The following is a 19,550-nucleotide window of genomic DNA, read 5'->3' as shown; positions in this document are numbered from 1 at the left end:
TTTCTTCAGATTCCTGAGAATCCCAACCCCAAGAGTGGCATTGTGCCCGGGAGCTGTAGTTTTGAGGAGATGCTCTCTGCTGTGGCTGATTTCAAAGCGCCGGTCTTTGAGCCAGGTGGTTCCATGCAGCAGGGCATGTACACGCCCAAAGGTAAATAAATATTAATCATAATAATATTTGCTCTTAGACACGATGCCACATGAAATAATTCCAGACTAGCTTGTTGGACTTTGCACTACAGTGATTTAAATTACCCCCAGTAGTAGGGCTGTGCAATTAATCGAATTTCGATTACGATTGGCATAATCGTTAAAAACGATTATTATTATTTATTCATATCCAGTGCACTTTTTTTTTTTTCACAAAAGGAAATCGTACTTAAATTTATATATTTGCACCTTTTTTTATTTTACAGCAAATTTTATAGATTTTTCTTTGGTCCAAAAGGGACTTACATATTTGTAGTGTTTCAAAGAAATATTTATATTTTTTACATTTAAACCCGTTCTTGTTTTGTACCATAAATAAATGATCGTTTGAATAATCGAGATTTCAATCATCATCGAAAATAATCGTGATTACCATTTTTTTCCCATAATCGAGCAGCCCAACCCAGTAGTCCTTGCAAATACAATGACAACATAAGTGTGAAGGCCACTTGGGCCTAATGCAAAAAATTCCGACTGACTGAAACTTTCTGTTCAACGGCAAACAATTAAATGGGCTCGCACAAAAAGTCAGAAAGCACAATTAACCTTTGTATCCAAACTATCCATTACCTAGTACATACAGGTATTTTTTTATGACTGTTTTGTTTGGTTGTGTACCGTGAGATCTTTTTTTTTTTTTTTTTATTATTAAATGTCAAATATGTGCCTTGGCTCAGTAGATGTTGTGAAAACACCACAATTCTATCGGTCCTCATCCGACCACTTGGTGGCAGGCTTACTCCACTTGCTTGAGTGGAAACGGTTATGAAGAAAAATACACTAATGTCACTCAGAGCAGCTGTTGAAAAGCACATCTTGTCCTTTTCTCAAACAGCGGAAGTGTGGGAGACTGAGTTTGACCCCATCATGGTTGTCCTCAGAACCGTGTATCGACGTGACGTGCAGTCGGCAATGGATCGATATTCAGCATTGTAAGTGGAAGCCTACGTTTCCCCGAATAAATTGTATAATTTTGTCTGTCAACGTATATTTCAACTCACAATGGCGGGCTATTTATCGTTAGTGATTCATGTTAAGTCTTCTCTAGCAAAACAAACACGTCACGCTCTTATTCAACGTTGTCGGGTCACCTATCTCATCTGTTCATGAAGGGACATGATAAGAAAGGTCAGCTGTATCGGGCGCTAGCGTTGCTTCCAATTAAATAGCTGTCGGGGGGGGCGGGGGAAAAAAAAAAAAAAAAAAATCAATATTTCAGGCTAAATTGTAATAGAATTGAGCAAATCTACTTGGTTTGTTTGTGGGTCGGAGACAAATGTGTCTGTTGCAGAGAGGAAGAATCCTTGGGGTTCACCTTCCTCATGATATTGGAATGAACGGCAATACCATTACTTGTGAATTGTAACTCAAGTAGTGCAGCGTTTGCAATGGTAGTGGGCGAGATAACCTTTGTATAATGGGTCTCCTTTGGGCGTAGGTGTAATTGAAAGCACAGATGGATCACTGATAGTTCCTTGGTTTTCACACTGCCGTCACCTTTTTGAGGGTTTCAATGTGCCGACGTGTAGAATTCGACTCCTTATAAAAAGAGCGGGAGACCCGGTTTCTCTTTTGAGCTGTGAAAAGCAATTTTAGGATTTATGCAGACACTTGTAACGTTGCCTTGACGGTTCTTGGAAATGTTTTTTTTTTTTTTTTTTTTTTAATGGGTTTTAAGACTACATTGTACACATCTGTCAATCAGCGTTTCAAAATCAAGATGCATGAATGGAATTATAAATCGCAATTACGATGTCAATTTAAATATAACGGCGTTCTGGCTGAAAGTACATTGTTTTACACGTTGAATTGTATTCTCATCTCAGAACGTTCTTTCTGAAGGTTTGCTGACTTCCGCTGGACGACTTGTCAACATTTTTATCGTAAATGCAAAACTGGCTCTGCGCTTTTGATGACTCGCGCGGAATCACTTCGGTGCATTTTATTGGTGTGCATATAGATAATAGCTGTCTGTTTTTGGGCGGTGGGGGGGGGGGGGCTTCATCACATTCACAAGGTGGACGACTTCAAATATTACAGTTGACGATAATATTTATGTACCTTATCGATAGATATTTGTCATGTCGCCGGCCGTAGTTTTGCAAAGATCTGTTATCTGGAAACTTTCCGGCTGTGGTGAGTAACTCCTTGTGCGCTGCGCTCTTCTTCTTTCCTCTGGGGCGATTTTATGGCACCCAGTTTGAAGCAGTCCGGAATTCACACTGGTAACCCCTGGCCTCCGTACAAGGAGAGGACTCCCCTGCACCCGTGCTATCAAGGCCTAATCAAACTATTGCACTGCAAGACCCTGCACATCGTGATCTTCACCCTGCTTTACAAGGCAAGGCCGATTCTGAGTGAATATAACGTTATATATGCCAGAGATGTCTAAAAACGAGTGGATTAACACTTATTCCACAAACGCAATATTGATCAGAATGCCCTGTTTCAAATAGTGGGCTTGCATCGAACAAAAAAAAAAAATTGTGCGTTGACTTCCCCCTTTAAGCACACATATTGAAATTCGCTTGGCGTACAATGTACCTTCATTTTTATTTTGTTTTTTATTTTTGTTTTAGATATGGATGGATCACCAGAATATGTCTGAACATGTTCTGTGCATGGTGCTGTATCTAATCGAGCTTGGCTTGGACAACCAGGTTCAAGACAGCAAAGAAGACGAGGTAAGATGCGAGGGTGGGAGGAATAAAAAACAATGTCCGGTATAAAAAACAATGTCCGGTAAATGCCCGTGCCGAAAACGCGGGAAAACATTGACGCCGTGTTTTCAGGAGCCGTGCATCGAGGAGCACTGCCATGACAGCTGGTTCCCCGGCACCAACCTCATCTCCAATCTGCACCATGTCATCAACTTTGTGAGAGTTCGAGTTCCCGAGACGGCGCCGGAAGTCAAGCGCGAGGCTCCGCCCAGCACCAGCTCGGAAGCTTCGTCCTACGGCCAGGTAAAGGGCGGAGCTTCGAATCGTCGATTAAAAGAGTCAGCGGTGTCGGAGCAGTCAGCTTGAGCTCTCCGGCTCATCATTGTTGTCGTTCACTGTGATATCCTCACTTCGCAGAACTCCGGGCGACTTTCAGCCAATTGGAGAGAGGTAGCCGTTCGTACCCCTTTGCTGATTTTGGAAAAAAAAAAAAACCTCTTTTTGCGCATATGTTTGCCTCGCACATTTCGGAGTGGGTCTTCCCGGGGCGTGCTGTGGTTTGTGTACGACGCCGCCGCGCTTGAGCAGTTCCTCTGCCTCTCAACTGCTGAAACTAATTATGTGTGTAATACAGGTTTGGGTAAACGCTTTTTAACCGCATGTCAGCGTGATTGATGTTGCCGCGTCTGGGGGGGGGGGGATGTGATGTATGTTTATTTGACAGTGCGGCACAGGTCTTTTTTTTGTCAGGTCGGGTCATGGCAATCCTTCAGATGGGTAGTGCGCTTCACCACGACTCCCTTGGGTAATGGCTCCGTCCGTAGGGTGATAAAGAAATGTTGGCGGAGTTTTTATAATGGATATTTAATTCGACTTTTATGTGTATTGTACCTCTTTGACTATGGTAATGATGCATCCTTATAATCCATCTAAGTCCTCTGGTTTATTATCATTGTCAGGCGGAGAGATGGTGATTTAGCAGCGCACCCAAGGTGCAGGTGGAATAAGAAGTAGTGTTGACTCTCTGCTGTGGAGCACATTTTGTATGTGACATGGTTTCATTTTGTACCTAAATGCCGTACGTCCATTTAAGGCTGAACATTTCATCAAACGACTCGATGAATTCAATCACAATAAAAGTCCAAGCAAAAGCCCCGCCTCTAAGCTTTACTCATATCGTAGTTCCACATTGCTGCTGCTAGGGTCTTAAAAAAGGGGGGGGGGAGGGTGGAGTCAACCCAAGCATATTTTTTTTCAAGAATATGATCTATGCAGGCCCACTAGTTGAAACAAGGCATTCTGGGAAATATTGCGTTTGTGGAATAAGTGTTAATCCACTCGTTTTTAGCCATCTCTGGGGGCGGCCATTTTGGTTTCTGTCGACTGAAAATGACATCACAACTGCTCACAGCGATCCATCACGGCTCAGATCCAGAAAACAGGTCAGCCTTGATTGGTTCATTTTCATTAATTTTCAGTCGACTGAAGACAAAATGGCCGCCCCCAGAGATGGCTAAAAACGAGTGCATTTTTGCTGCGTAACTTATATTCCACAAACGCAAAATTAATCAGAACGCCGTGTTTCAACTAGTGGGCCTGCTGGGAGCATATTCTCGAAAAAAAAAATATCTTTGGGTTGACTTCCGCTTTAAGCGACACCCAGGCACAAAATCTCCACACAGACTAGCTAACAGTTAGCCAGTTAAGAGCTAGCCGCTCACCTGACGTCACGACAGCCAACGCTACACTCCCCTACACTTGACTCCCACGTCACTCACCAGGCCAGGCCCCACCTCTTGAAGCCACACACACTCAAAGTCACAGACGAAACATGAGGATGGCAACCCCAACAATAATCCCAAGTCTTCACAATTACTATTATTATTTTTTTTAATAATGTAAAATTTGATTACTCTCTTAATTGATGGGTTAATCAGTAGAATTATGAATTCGAAAAATAGTTGATAAATGCAGCCGTACAGGAGATCGACGCTGTCCTGTAAAAAGTTTTGAAAAAAACCCAAAACATTTTCACGGTAATGCGATGTCTGTAACGCGTAAAACACCTTTCACCTAAAAAGAAGAAAATTGAAAAAAAAAATGGACATAAGTGTTTTTCACATGACAGCGACGACATACAGTATCGTTTTTTGCCATAGGACATATTAAGCACATGTGTACAACCCAATAATATTTGCACCAAAGCTGTATCAGAAAAAATAGACTGAAGTTGACCGTTTCACAATTTGTATTCTTTAAAGAGACAAACCTTCCGTGTCATTTCAGAACCTGCGTGAAGCCCAGGTGTTCAGCCTCGTAGCGGAGCGCCGAAGGAAGTTCCAGGAGATAATCAACCGCAGCAGTTCGGAGGCCAGCATGGTCGTCAGGCCCAAGAGTTCGTCGACCCGCTGGGTGCCGCCGGGTACGCCCCCGCAGCTGGTGACGGAGATCCTGGAGATAAGGGAGAGCATGCTGTCCCTCCTCGTCAAGCTGCACCAGAAGCTGTCGTCCAAGCAAAACTCGCTGTCGGAATCCTGGTTGGATAATATGGACACCAGCCGCCACGCCCACGGCGATGGCATCACGGCCATCGAGCGGATCCTCACCAAGGCGGCCACGCGGAGCTGCCAAATCAAGCGTAGCATCCAAGACATTTGCGGCAAGGTCTATCCTCCCGTGCCACCAAAAAAGAACAGTCCAACAGACAAGAAAGCCATGGATAAAGAAGAACGGTAACACCGTTTTCTTCAGTTCCTAAAATTGATTTTCAACCACCCGATTTGCTGTTTATGAAACGCCACACTTCGGCTTCACTCGGCTCTCCCCAAAGGGAGGCACTAATTGAGACTACCATCGAGTTCCCAAATTGGCTTTGCGGCACAGTTGCGCACTGTGAAGGGAAAAATGAGCCAGGTTCATTAAATATCATCCAGTTTCACCGAGCCACTTGGTAACACTTTCAGAGTGAAATGTGTACCTTATCTTGACTGTTTCAACACTGAAAATGCGAACTACATAGACCCCAATTTTGTTTAACTATTCTATTTTATTTTCCCCAAATGACTACGATTCAGTTTGTTGGCTCTCCATTTAATATGGCCTGCCTGGAGTTTCCCCCCCCCCCCCCCCCCCCATGACAACCGTCAGGTTGCAGTGCATTAATCCCAAAGTGAAATGAGGAGCCACCCATTAAGCCACCAGTGAAAGTGATTGAGCTGTCAGTGTTTTTATGTGCCCAAATTGGAGAGTTAATTTAGAGTAATCTTGTGAGTTTACAGCGTGAACTTTATTTATAGAGCACTTTAAAAACAAGCACAGCTGCACACAAGGTGCTGTAGTATACGTCATATTAGTTTGTCAGCCTTTCCAACTTTTGAAGCGGAAGTCAACCCAAGCATATTTTTTTTTTCAAGAATATGGTCCCAGCAGGCCCACTAGTTGAAACACGGCATTCGGATGAATTTTGCGTTTGTGGAATGAGTTAATGGACTCGTTTTTAGCCATCTCTGGGGGCGGCCATTTTGTTTTCTCTCGACTGAAAATGACATCACAACCGCTAACAACGACCAATCACGGCTGAGATTCAGAAAACAGGTCAGCCGTGATTGGTCGTCGTGAGCGGCCGTGATGTCATTTACAGTCGACAGAAGACAAAATGGCCGCCCCAAGAGATGGCTAAAAAACGAGTGCATTCTGCTGCTTAACTTATATTCCACAAACGCAAAATTAATCAGAAAGCCGTGTTTCAACTAGTGGGCCTGCTGGGAACATATCCTTGAAAAAAATATCTTTGGGTTGACTTCCGCTTTAAATACATGTCCTCAACGTGTCAATTTAACGTTTGAGAGACTTACTCTTAATGTGATTTTGGACTCAATTCAAGAGTTACTTTATGCATAGCAGCAGTTTATTCGTTCAATTAAACGACCTTTCCTTCTCTTACTTTCAGGCGCCAGAGGGCTCGAGAGGTTCAACAGAAGCTGCTCGCTGAATTTGCCTCCAGACAAAAGAGTTTCATGGAAACGGCTATGGATATCGGTAAGGAGAATTCCTGCTAGTGCTGTTGTTTTTTTTTTTTTTTTTTTTTTTTTTTTTTTCCCTTCACTTTATGGTGTGTACAAGACCTTAATAAAGGACTCAACACAACACATGATTACAGTAGAATACCGTAGTAACACAGAGGCCTGTCGGGATGTTCTAACGGCAAGGTGATGCGAAGTGAGCTTGTGGCCACTTTTAGAACAAATGGAGAAGTGAGTTCTCTCGTGGGAGGCTGCTGGTGGAGGGCACGGGGGATCTTTGTGCTAATAGTGGGCCGGACTCCCAGGGCACCCTCTGACACGGTATGTTTAGTGAATGAAGAATGGTCGCTCTGGCCAGACGGTGACTATTGTGACCTCTGTGTACACGCTTCCCGCTGAGCTGTGACTTTATTTGAAGCCCAGCTGTGCTGCGTTTGCATCCTTGCAACAACGTATCATCGAAATTGGACGAGATGTAGTTATTGCGAAATCCAAGCGGGCATCATTTTGACATGGCCGATAAGCGATTCGATTTTTTTTATTTATTTATTTATTTTTTTTAACCACAAAGCCCGGTGTCCCGTTCACGTTGACTGTTCATCAAGTGTAGTTTTCAATCAACGTCTTAAATCTAATCTGAACACATCGTAGCATCGTACTTTGAGCTGCCTCCACTTGATGTCACGAGTGACTTCTGCGATTTCACCGTATGCGAGCTTTTTTTTTTGGGCCGTCTTTCATTGAGACAAACGATAGCAAGATTCACTTGCTGTACAAGACACACCACAATACGGAGCCGAATAGGTTTTGTAATTCCATTAACCACACAAGCACTTTGAACAAGCTCGGGACGGAGACCTATTCAATCTATTGCACGAACAACACTTGTACACTCTCGAGGTACGCCGCCTTGATGCTCCAAAATACAATTTGTGTTGCCTTGTCATTTCACCTTCAGCGTTTGCGCGCAAGCACCGAGGCGGCCTGAGGCGAAAGCTGCCGCAGTGACCTTTTGTTAAGTTCCAGTCTCCCTAAGAGTCATAAATCAACACAAGGTGACATTTATGCTCGCTATTTACCGGTAAACACAGTTCTTAGCATTTAAACTCATTTAGATAATCGAATGTCCAGTCAGGTAAAATATGTGTGTAATTAAGGAATCATTTGTTGCGTCAGTGGGTAAGGTAAAAATGTAAGTACCCATCGTCATGTACATTGAAGGCCAATACAAGCACGAATATGCCTTTGCAGAGATTTAGAATGTTGAGTTTTAAGCGACATAAAACTTCTTGTCTGATTGTGTAATTTGCCTGCACGCAATAAAATTCTTTGTATCATTTGGCTCGTGCCAGAATCGCCAGAAACGGAGGCAGCCATGGACCTCGGGGCGTCTGAGATGATGGAGTCGGAAGTTCTTTATGACTGTGTGATCTGTGGGCAGAGCGGACCCTCCACAGAGGACAGACCCACTGGCCTAGTGGTTCTCCTCCAGGCCTCGTCAGGTGCTGCTGCATACTTTTCTCCACATCACGTTTGGAATTGTTTAAGCAGGTGTTTAAAGTAGCGCTCTCAAGCGATTCCTTTTTTTTAAAAACGATTTAATTGCTAAATTTTCCCTAATTGATCGCGATTATTTGGATTTTCCAGCAACATTTTTTTTTACGAAGTTTGGAAGCGATATTTACTTGAGTAAAATCGTGGAATTGTTGTGGGAAAAAAAGAATAAAAGTAGATTTTGATTCAAAGACTGTTCTGATAGCTTTCTTTGATCCTTGAATACGATTCTTTTCCTGGAAAATGCAACTGTTGAACGATACACCGAAAGTAAATGGTCCTTTGGAAAATGTTTTTCAGTGCTTGGGCATCGCTGCAAGAGCGTAGAGGCAAAAAATCTCCCGACCAGTGACGAAGAGCACATTTACTCTGCTGACACGTGCGCTGTGGCCCATGACGTCCGACTCACCCTCTTACAGCGCTTCTTCAAGGATGTGGGTGACTCGGAAAAACAGCATTACCTTTTACTCAGGAGGAAATTGTGTAAAAAGCACTTGGAAGTCTTTTAGGCGTTTTGATTTTTTTTTTTTTTTTTCTAAATAACAGCTCCATTTAGAGCATGCATTAATTCCCCCCCCCCCAGATTAAATTACCAAAATAATGACCGAAGTCCACCGAGATGCGTATTGATGTGATCTTTTTTTCCTTTCAATGCTGCAGAGCTCCTGTCTGCAGTCGGTGTCAATAGGTTGGGACGGGGGCGTCTACGTGCAGACCTGCGGACACACTTTGCATATAGATTGCCACAAGTCGTACATGGAGTCTCTGAGGGTAACGTGAAAATGCTTGTCCCCCTAACGTGATGCGAATGATTGAAATCGAATGAATTATTGATTTGCAATTATCATCATTAATCAAGCTAGTCACCACCCATTAGATACCAAAGCCATGGCTTTATAAGAATGCTTGACTTACCGGGCCTGCTTATTAGATCTTTTTTTTTTTTTTTTTTTTTTTTAAGTGTCATTCTACTTTTGAGTAACATTTCCTTTTTTTCCTTTTTAGAATGACCAGGTCCTGCAGGGATTCTCCGTTGACAAGGGCGAATTTACTTGCCCGCTGTGTCGGCAGTTTGCCAACAGCGTCCTTCCCTGTCGACCCGGGCGAGGCTCAGAGGCTGGAGCATGGCACACTCCCACAAACAAGAAAACCGGTGCGCTAATAAAGGAAGTGGAAGCTCTTCAGGACAATCTAGGCCTTTTCCCAGTAAGTCGGGTGTGAGTATGTGGTTTGACCTCTCGCGTCGGAATTGTGTTGCCTACGTATGAAAGGGGGGTCGTTTTGTATTTTTCTCAGACGGAGTCCAACTTGAGTAAAGAGATGGAGTCGGTCATCAAAGACATTAAAAACACCACGCAGAAAAAGTACATGGATTATGGCAAGAACCCGGGCTCCCCTGACAATGATTTCCTCTTCATGTACTCCTTGGCAAGGTAAGCGTCACTCTGGACGTACAGGGAATGGACATGATTATTTGGGCGGCTGGCCGTTGCATCCGAAGGAAGCGAGGGACGCTTTTGCAATAATATTTCAAGAGAATGCAGCGGCCACCGCATTAGGTGCAGCTCCAGAGCAAAAGGTAGCGTCTTTACAACGATACCGATCTTTTCGAATAACGCTATCGGATTTATCGATTTTTGTAACCATCCAAGGGAAAGTCGAAGTAAGAAAATCCAATTCAAATTAAAAATCGCCGTACCTAATGCAGTGGCTGGCGAGTTGTCTTCGCGGGAAGTTGCTCACAAGTCGGGGACTGTGACTTGTTTTTGGGTCGACCTTGGGATTTCTGCGTGGTCACAAAATGTCTGTGTTTTCCCGGAGTGCAACCGCCAAGACCTTTTGCTCACCTACTGCTGTTTCCCCCTCAGCCCTTCACCCCGACTACAATAATGCGTATGGGTGCCTGTTGGCTCTCTGAAGTTCAATGAGCAGCGCAAATTGCCTGAGGAGTGGAAAATTCCTCTGTCACAGGGGTGCTCTTATCAGCAAAAGCCAGATGGAGCTTTGTTGTGGCTGCATTATCTGAAATTGCTTCGATTCCCCCCGCCCCCCCCCTCCCCATTCTCAGGAAACTCAAGAATTGGCCCCCGCTTTGCTGGCCACAGAAATGGCTTGTGGGAGGGAGACATGCACAGATCACTTTTATTTTTGTAGCACCTATCAATGTTCAGCATCTATGTACTGTTAAAGGTTGAGTGTGGAGATCAGCGTTAATGCTGCGCCAGTGTCGGTTTTTTTTTTGTTTTTTTTGTGCAGGTCAACAATGTCTGTGCAGGTGATTGATTGTCACAGACGTACAGTAAAAACTGCATAGTAGTAACTTGATTTGGCGGCATTACCCCGACCAAAAAAACATAACATCGGCGTACCCTCGCTATGTGTCTGTAATTTGCGTTTGTGATGAAAGTCTCTTTATTGGAGCACGGGGGTGAGACAGTGTAGTTGTCTGCTCGTACAAGATGAATGATGTAATGTATACAACCCGCTTCTTGGAGGGATTTGTGTGTTTGCCTTGCGTGTGTAATAAATCAATACATAAATAGATGTTTTAAAAAAAAAAAAATTCTAATTTCTAAATGTGCCTCCGCAGGACCAACCTGGAATTAGAACTCGTGCACCGGGGAGGCAACCTGTGCTGCGGTGGCGCCAGTGCGGCCGCCAAGCGCTCATGTCTCAGTAAGCATTGACTCACACATTCTTGCATGACCACGTTTTTTTTTTTTTTTTTTTTTTTTCTTTTACAGGTTCCGTCCTCATTTAAATGAAAAAAAAAATACGCTGGAAAATGTACACAATCAAATTTAATTTCTGTACATTTCCATGTCGTTTTCAGTCGACTGAAGACAAAATGGCCGCCCCCGAGATGGCTAAAAACGAGTGGATTAACACTTATTCCACAAACGCAATATTTATCAGAATTAAGTTTATGCAGCTCTCCTAGATATCATTGAAATAATTTCACCTACCAGAGTAACATAAATCATGTAACAGTTTAAAAACACATCTTAGGTTATCTTCAGCTTAATTGCTTCGAGAAAATGTTCATCGATATATATTAACCTAGTCATTTTACAGTAGTAAAATGCAACATTCTATGACTGTACATTGTCTCCCCCATAACAAATTGTGAGCTCCAACTCATCCATCCGTGCCATTCCTGAGCCATAAAAAAGAAAAAAGGAAGCAAAAGATCCATAGCAACGGTAGTCGAGGATAGATGCCATCCGAGCTGATGGCCCAGGGTGTCGTGCTTGACAAAAGGAGAAGGTAGAAGGGATCTCGGCTGAATCTTTAAAAAGCATGGCTGTCGCTACAAACATGCATAGTCATGACTTAAATCTCCACGTTCAATCAATTGTGAATGCGCGCGCAGATGGATGTTGCAGGTGATGCGGGCAGATGAAAGGCTGCTTCACACCCTATTTTTAGTTTGGAAATGAAGCTGTCAAAGTTGAGGCAGCTGCAGACAAATGGCCTGTCATCCCTGAGTGGCTGCAAGGAGGCTCACAGCGGAGCTGTCTGAGCTACATTAACCAAGCGGCCATGCCCACCGACAAATTCGCTCCGTTGCTACGCGTTAGTGTTCGCTCTAATTGATGGAACCGATTCGCAGTTCAACGGCCGGTATGCTCCCACCGTGCCTGGGAGAAGCGCCAACGTATTTGAACATTGCGTATTTGATTTCCAGCAGCGGTCATGTGTGGATGGGAGCGCGGGCGTGGATGCAACACGGTCAAAGATCTGCGTTCACATTTTTCCTTTTATCTCCTCACTTGCAATCAATGACAACCGAAAGCATATCTGTTGTCTTGTTTTATTCCTCTCGACTAAATTGAACCCATTTTGATGGTTCATTTGACATGACATGATGCTCTTCTGTTGTATTGTTTATCTTTTTTTTTTTTTTAAATGGAGAACGATGAGTCCTTTTGATTTTATTTCCCCCCCCCCAAAAAAAAACAATACTTCTCCTATTTTGAGTCTCAATTTACGGGTCATTCTTGACATGAGGTGAGAGGAAAACAAGTTGTACTTTCTTTAGCTATGCCTAAATGCTCCTGTAGGGGGCAGTGTTGCTCCAAGTATACGCAGAGCACGTTCTGCAGTCTGGTCGCATACATTGCTGTGAAACACATTTAAAAAAAGATTAGCATTGGTGGGTGGTCTGTTTTTGTTGCCCTTAGGCAATTGGCTGTGCACCTGCTGAATTACTTTATAAAACCCCAAGTAATGGAATTGGTTTCAAACTGAACTGTACTCATTATTGTTAGTTCAATTGACTTGCTTTGCCCAATGACAAATTAGGCTCTCTTTTATTGTCAACGTTTGTTTTTCCTTAATCTTACATCAGCGCCAGTGACCAGTTGTTCTCAAATGAGTGTTTGAGCTAACGAGCAAACATCACCATAAATTCCTTCGGTTTAGTTATTCTGAGCCATCGGAACAGATGCCGAATAGTTCATATCGGAATATTTGGATGTTGTTGTGAATTAACGCCGTCTCTCTTCCTACTTCAGATCAGCTTTTTCATGTGTTGGCCATGCACATGCGTCTGTACAGCATTGATTCGGCCTACAACCCGTGGACGAAGCTGACTCAACTTACACAAAGCAGAGAGACCGAGTGAGCGGTGTTCTTTTCCTAAAAGCTCTGACATCACATCTAAAAAAAAATTAAAAATAAATAAACATAAATCACCCTTCCTCCAACGCCCCTGCATTGCTCCCTGACATCATCAAGCAATCAAAGGACCTTTCTTAAAACACCAGCGCTCCTGCCTCCCCCAACAGATTTCCCGTCACACAAAAGAGGAGCTAAATACAGAAAATGGACCATGTACGGTTTCCATAGCAACCGGTAATTGCTACATCTGGCAAATTAGCGGGCGCTCCGCAGAGAGCGAAACGCCCCCCCCCCCGTCTAATTCACTGTACCGAGAACAACCGCGCGGAGCACCCAAATTGTGCACCTTGCTCCGCCAAATACACAAGACACCGTCATGCCCTTTTTTTTTTTTTTTTTTTTTTTTTTTTTTTTCCCCCCTGTCTTCAGTCACAGGTGCGCTACGGTGCATTGTCGTGTTTCTCCAAAGATGTCGCCGCACTGAACGCCGCTCCCTCCCCGCTTGCAGCTTTTACACTTTGTTCCGCTAAAATTGCTCAAAGGCGTGCTGAAATCTCACAGGAGCCATTTGCGGTTTCAAAATACTTTGCGGAGGTTTATCGGAAGCGAGCTGTGTCATTGACACCCCGAGGCAGTCGAGATGAACCGAACCGGTCCCGCTAAATAGGACAGAGAGAAAGCGAGAGATGTTTTACATAGATGCATTTCAGCCCCCTTTTTTTTTTTTTTTTTTTTTTTTTTTAATCGATCAGTGGGAGAAGAATGAAACTGAGAGAGGGAGAAAAAAAAACAAAAAAAAAACACAACACATACTGTGCGCTGTGGTCGTAGCAGGGTTGAGAGCTCTATCCATAAAGGCTTTCCGTCGGTGCACTATGGAATTAACCGCTGAGTGCTTTGGTAATGGAGGGTATTACACCTTAAGTGCAGTCCCTCTCATTCAAAGCTCCCGAGGCCTCTCAAGAGTGCAGAGTGTAATTGTGGACAGAAAAGAAGACGGTTAAATTGGAAATGGCACGTAACAAAACTGTACAAGGGATGCATTAGGCAAACACTTTGATTTGATGTTTTGGTCCAGGAAAAAAAAAAAAAAAAAAAAGAATCAAACAAACCTCCGCCCGCTCACATTTTTTTTGAAACCGATAAGGAGGAAACATGACAACCAGGCTGTGATTAATCGAAAGATGTTTTGTTTTGTTTGTGCAGTGGTTTTGATGAAGAAAGACCCGAGGTGCCCATGCTATTCCGAGATGTGCCATCGCTGTTGATTATCTTTGTGCTCACCATGCCGCAGCCTCTGCGAAAAGGTACAGTTGCCGCCTCGTCAATTTGCGGATGTAGTCATGCGTGATAGAATTTCTTTTAGCGCGGGGGTGTGTGTGAATTCTCAAGAAATTCTTTCCAGATGGTTTAAATGTCTGTTTAGGGTCTGAAGCAGAATCACGGCTCGTTTTCCATTGCAACAAATTGGTTTCCTGCTTGATAAGTACTTTCAAGACACCTCATTAGGTACACCCGCACAATCGAATGCAATTCGAATATGGGGTGAATCTCTGCTTTGAATTTGCCCGGGATTGGGACGGAGCCCTGCTGTGAACAGCAAAATCCATGAGGAACCCAAAAAGTTTTTTGATTGCCTACAGATGCCACAAGATGGCATCCAAGCACTTTGTTTCTATTAACTCATTCACTGCCAGACATTTTCAGACCCTCTTTTACACCAACATTTGAAAAAAAAATAGAAAAAAATATTAATAAATCCATGGGATCGAATGGCTGGATTGTGAAAAGACAAGTCAATTTATCAATGGCAGTGAATGAGTTAAATAAAGCCCGGCCTAAATGAATGAAGCTCCTTCCCTCAGTTCAACATAGTTGCTTGTCACCGAAATGCCACTAGAAGGTGCCAAAGCAATTTTAAAAAAATTAGATAATGATACGGCCTGAGCAGAAAAACAGCATATGGGGTGAGTGTTTCAACAAATAATGAATGGGGGAAAAAATCCACAAATCTTCAAGATGTCAAGATTGTTAACCAAAAACATTCTCATTAATCACCGCAAACGTCACCTCTGTGCTACAGCAGCGATAAGACTGATCATATTTTTTGGGGGCGACAGAGCAGCCTGTCACATTTTGTCCCCGTGAAAAGCCACCCAAGCCGAAAACCAGACACGAGTACAGAATTCGGTCCTACGCGTCTGATTCCGCAGCTCCTTGGCGTGTCCTTCTTCTCAAGCTTGTCGCAATATCTCCTCCATCGACCACCTAAAGAGCTCGCTGTCAAGCCGCAGTCATGTTTAATGACTCATTTCATTACTGCCTCAATTTGATTGACCGCTTTCAAGGGCAAGCAGGACTCTTGCTACATAGAAATTGGAGATGCGTTGGAAAGTAAGTTACAAATATTCCAGCCGGAGTTCATCTGTAAAATCTAAAAATGTAATTGGGGGAAAAAAACCAAAACAAAGGAAAGTGTAATGATTTGCAAGTGAGTGACTAACTGAGAAAGTGAAAGAATGGATTAACCCACGATGAGCTCATCAGCAAGCGTAAAGCATAATAATGGGGTCACGAACTGTTTTTTTGATCATGTTTATGATCCACAAGTATTAGTTATTTTCTAGTTATTTCAGAAACAAGTGGTTTAACCCTTGTATGGTGTTTGCGGGTCTGTGGGACCTGTTCAGTTTTTATTAAAAAAAATAAATAAATGACCCAAGGCATACCAGAAACCTTCTCCTCATGGTGATAAGCACACTGTTATCAGATTTTCTTTTTCTTTTTAAATTGTTTTTTTTTTATTTCATTTTATTTTTTAAAAAGGAGTATCACATTAATTAATTCATAAATTCTAACAAAGGTAAAGGGCAAATATTAACAATGTTTGCTGTTCATATGACTTGCAATTGGGATGTAGTAAACATCTGTTGAGTATTTTAACAGAAAATGAGTTGATTGTGAAAACTCTTGCCAGTTAATCAACACTGGCGGATAGGGATGTAACGATGAATCCAGAATCCATTTAAAATCGATTCGCCCCCGATTAATCGATTCGATTAATCGAAAATCGTGTTGGTTAAATTCATCTAGAAAATGCCTCGAAACGTTTTGGTTTTTTTTCATTCCAGATGCGTATGCACATTTTGAATGTGCAGATCAAATTATGCTTTTGCGCCAAACGTCATTGCGTATTGCGTTTGTGGACGGCTGCAGAACCACACTAGTGCACATCGACAAGCATGGTAGCAGTTTAAAAAAAAAAAAAATCAAATCGGAAATCGGGAACTGAAAATCGATTCGAATCGGGGCTTGAGTGAATCGTTACATCCCTACTCATGTACTATTTGACTCTGTTGCCCCGTGTAGAGCACTTTACCTGCGTGGTGAAGATGCTGTACAACCTGCAGTTCATCCAGGCCCTGGCCACACTCTCAACCAAGCTGAGGCCAGAAGAAAGGCAGGCCTGGAGCTCATCTGGGGCAATCAAAAAGGTAAAAGGCCAGTCATCTGCATGCCAGCGCAAGCCAAAGATGATCCTTTTCTCATTGCGCTCTGCGTGCGGGGCGCGAGAACCGCCTTCCAATCTCTGTAAATCATTGTTTATGACTGGCTATTGAGACGAATGAAGCCCTTTCCCCATTTCATTTATGGCGTTTCCACAGGCGACGATATCGATCTTCATTATCTTGAATAGTGTGACTGCCGGAGAGTGTTGCATTAATTGGCTATTTGTCTTCACCCAATTAAATCTGAATTAGTGAGCGGCTAGCCGGAATGTCAAAAGACAAATAGCGGAACTCCTCCCGATATCGCACTTTTTCTTCTATCTATAATGGCCGGTTAGAATCTTTCGAGGAGGCAATCATTAATATGATGCAGACGTTAGGGCGCCTCTTTACGAATTTTCGAAGCAATGCAAATGCGTTGATAATGCAATTTTAAGAAGGCTCAGAGTCTGCTGGCTGGATTGTATAAATCTTTGACAAAGGACAGGAGATGCGATAAGGCGGCTGTTTTATATTCTTCTGCCTTCCGCGTGATGAATGCTTGCAACGCTTCCTTTAATCAACCCACCCGCCCAGCAATGGGATTTTGATTTCAAAACACACATTCAGTACTGTTGTGGAGAATTATTGACATCTGTATTATATATCTGTTTACAGTGCTCTTTGAGCCACCTACTGACTTCATGTACGCTTAACACTTTATTGGATTCTGCAAATTAGATTCTGTTTTGATTGCCGCCTGAACAAAACCTGCACTGTGTTGTAGAGATAGACCGATATGCTTTTTTTCGGGGGCCGAAACCGATTATTAGGAAGTCAAGGAGGCCGAAAGCCGATATTCATTTTCAGTAAAAAGGAAAATATTCCGATCAAAATCTAAAGGAAAATTGACTGTTAACTTTGTTGCAACGTCTTTAAGAATGTTTTTATTTATTTATTTTTATTATTATTATTTCAAGAAATTTTTGACAATATACATCTCTGTTATAAAATTCTAACAAAACGTTCTGGGAGCACCCGGGGTTGTCGGCGTGTCTTAAAAAGGATCAATGAAACAATCGGCCTTTTTTTTAACTCTGTTGGCCGATGGCGATATTCGTCAAAAAGCCAAATATCGGTGCCGATAATCGGCCCGGCCGATAATCGGCGGCGATATTCGTCAAAAAGCCAAATATCGGTGCCGATAATCGGCCCGGCCGATAATCGGCCCGGCCGATAATCGGCCCGGCCGATAATCGGTTTATCCCTACTGTGTTATACAGAAAGTAGTTTTTAATCATTTGTGTACCTTATTGAGCTACATGTGCTCAATGTATCGAAAACACCTCTCGGTACACCACTGCAAAGCAAAAAAAAAAAAAAAAAAAAAAAAAAGAAATGTTAAAATGGCGCGACAACTTTTTGTATTAGACCTCATTGGATGTGCATGGTTTGTCCTCGTGGATGTAAGGATAGTGTGACAAATTTGAATTGTATTTTTTGTTCCGGCTTACGCCTCATTAGGTGTGAAAACCCTTAAAGACGTCGTCATGCAAGTCCAGATCTGTCACAGTATGTTGACTCACCTATTGAAGGAGTCATTTGAGAAATTAATCGAGTAGACGGTGCCCCATCCCCGCTACCATCACTGTTATTTAATCCGATATTACTTTCAAGTAAGTCTACCCGCTGTAGAAGATTTTTTTTAATTTATTTTTTCGCTTTATTTTCACTCAATCAATCCGCCGCGAGGGCGATTGCCGTCAAAGATGGAATTTGCTCGCGCTGCCTCTTATTTTGCAGATTAGATTAAGACTATTGATTATTCCTCCCAAGCAGTAGAAACTGCGTGGTGATAAGATCGGAGTTGATGGATGCTTCTGTTTTGGCTTTTAGGCCCGCGCAAACGCAGAGACGTCTCCCGAAGCGCTGCTCGGCCACGTTATCAGCGAGTTGTCCAAGTGCAACAGCCTCTATGCAGTCAACATGGAAGACATCATGGTGAGTGACTCAAACGCTTTCCGACTTAGCTCCCTTGTTTTCCCTCCTCAACCCGTCCCTCGACACGGCATTACGGTTCACACAAAGACCGCGATTCGGCTAATATCGCGCTTGAAGATACGAATCACGCCGTTATCACCGAGCCGTTGGCTGGTTATTGATCGACTGCCGCCGCTCCGTCCCCTCTCCAGCTGAGCTCCAGTGTGTGGTCGCCGCAGTCTGTCGAGTTCAGCCTCCAGCAGTACTGCCTGCCCTTCCTTCGACTCGCCTGCCTGCTGCAGCATCATCTCTACGGGGACAACCTCACTGGCTGCTTGGTGTGTAGTCCGAAGTGCCACATTTTTTTTTTTGTGCTCCTCTCATTTTTAGAGTTAGTTGTAACCAGCTGTAAAGATTCTGAGATTTGGTGTGTGTGTGTGTGTGTGTGTGGGAATGGATAATGTTGCAATGCTAAATTTGACTGTAAATATTGAGCTTTAGATACGCCACCACACCAGTGATGTGCAGAGGGGAACAAAAATTCAGCAAGTAGGGTGCTGTAATGCCAGCACAATGACAATCGCCTTAGATTAAATGAGGGTGGGGAGGGGGGGGAAAGTCAAAGACACAAATACAAAATGAGAAGAGTCAAAAGAAGCTGTTGTTGGCCACTCAACCAACCTGACTCCAGCTCCGAATGTCACTCTCTGGGCCACGCCACTTAAAGGCAAACATCCAACACACAAATAGTGCGAACAGTAATTGGGCTTTATAAAAGCAGTTTAGTTATTCTCTTATTTTGTTACACAATACAGTACTATTTTTCATGATCACCAAAAAAATCTGGTTGTTTTTTTTTTTGGTGGTCAGAATGGGTTAAATGGTATTTTAATTCATTTTAATGGGGGCAAATTAACTCCATAAAGAAGTTTAAAAAAAAAAAAAAAAAAAAAAAGATATGTATGTGTATATATAAAAAAAAATGATTTTATATATACATATATAATTTTATT

At 43.0% G+C, this 19,550-nt stretch overlaps 1 protein-coding gene across 2 annotated transcripts in view; it reads left to right on the top strand.

Moving 5' to 3' along the window:
* The window catches only part of ubr3 (ubiquitin protein ligase E3 component n-recognin 3), a 33,153-nt gene that overhangs the window by 9,279 nt on the left and 4,324 nt on the right, over positions 1–19,550 (top strand). Inside the window, exons 18-36 of one of the 2 annotated variants that reach the window (XM_086050890.1) lie at positions 10–151; positions 1,046–1,142; positions 2,410–2,551; positions 2,790–2,894; positions 3,003–3,173; positions 3,288–3,320; positions 5,157–5,602; positions 6,820–6,908; positions 8,245–8,394; positions 8,747–8,880; positions 9,107–9,217; positions 9,452–9,652; positions 9,743–9,879; positions 11,037–11,122; positions 12,964–13,069; positions 14,276–14,376; positions 16,439–16,563; positions 18,454–18,558; positions 18,750–18,875. In XM_086050890.1, coding sequence (XP_085907016.1) covers positions 10–151; positions 1,046–1,142; positions 2,410–2,551; positions 2,790–2,894; positions 3,003–3,173; positions 3,288–3,320; positions 5,157–5,602; positions 6,820–6,908; positions 8,245–8,394; positions 8,747–8,880; positions 9,107–9,217; positions 9,452–9,652; positions 9,743–9,879; positions 11,037–11,122; positions 12,964–13,069; positions 14,276–14,376; positions 16,439–16,563; positions 18,454–18,558; positions 18,750–18,875 — 2,607 coding nt within the window. The remainder of the gene's footprint in view (positions 1–9; positions 152–1,045; positions 1,143–2,409; positions 2,552–2,789; positions 2,895–3,002; positions 3,174–3,287; positions 3,321–5,156; positions 5,603–6,819; positions 6,909–8,244; positions 8,395–8,746; positions 8,881–9,106; positions 9,218–9,451; positions 9,653–9,742; positions 9,880–11,036; positions 11,123–12,963; positions 13,070–14,275; positions 14,377–16,438; positions 16,564–18,453; positions 18,559–18,749; positions 18,876–19,550) is intronic. The other variant, XM_086050891.1, reaches the window with a different exon arrangement.

This window comes from Filicampus tigris, chromosome 14 (assembly GCF_054856515.1).
Source record: "Filicampus tigris isolate MCC_2025a chromosome 14, RoL_Ftig_1.0, whole genome shotgun sequence".
Classification (NCBI taxonomy): Eukaryota; Metazoa; Chordata; class Actinopteri; order Syngnathiformes; family Syngnathidae; genus Filicampus; species Filicampus tigris.
This window is presented reverse-complemented; position numbering and strand designations above follow the sequence as displayed.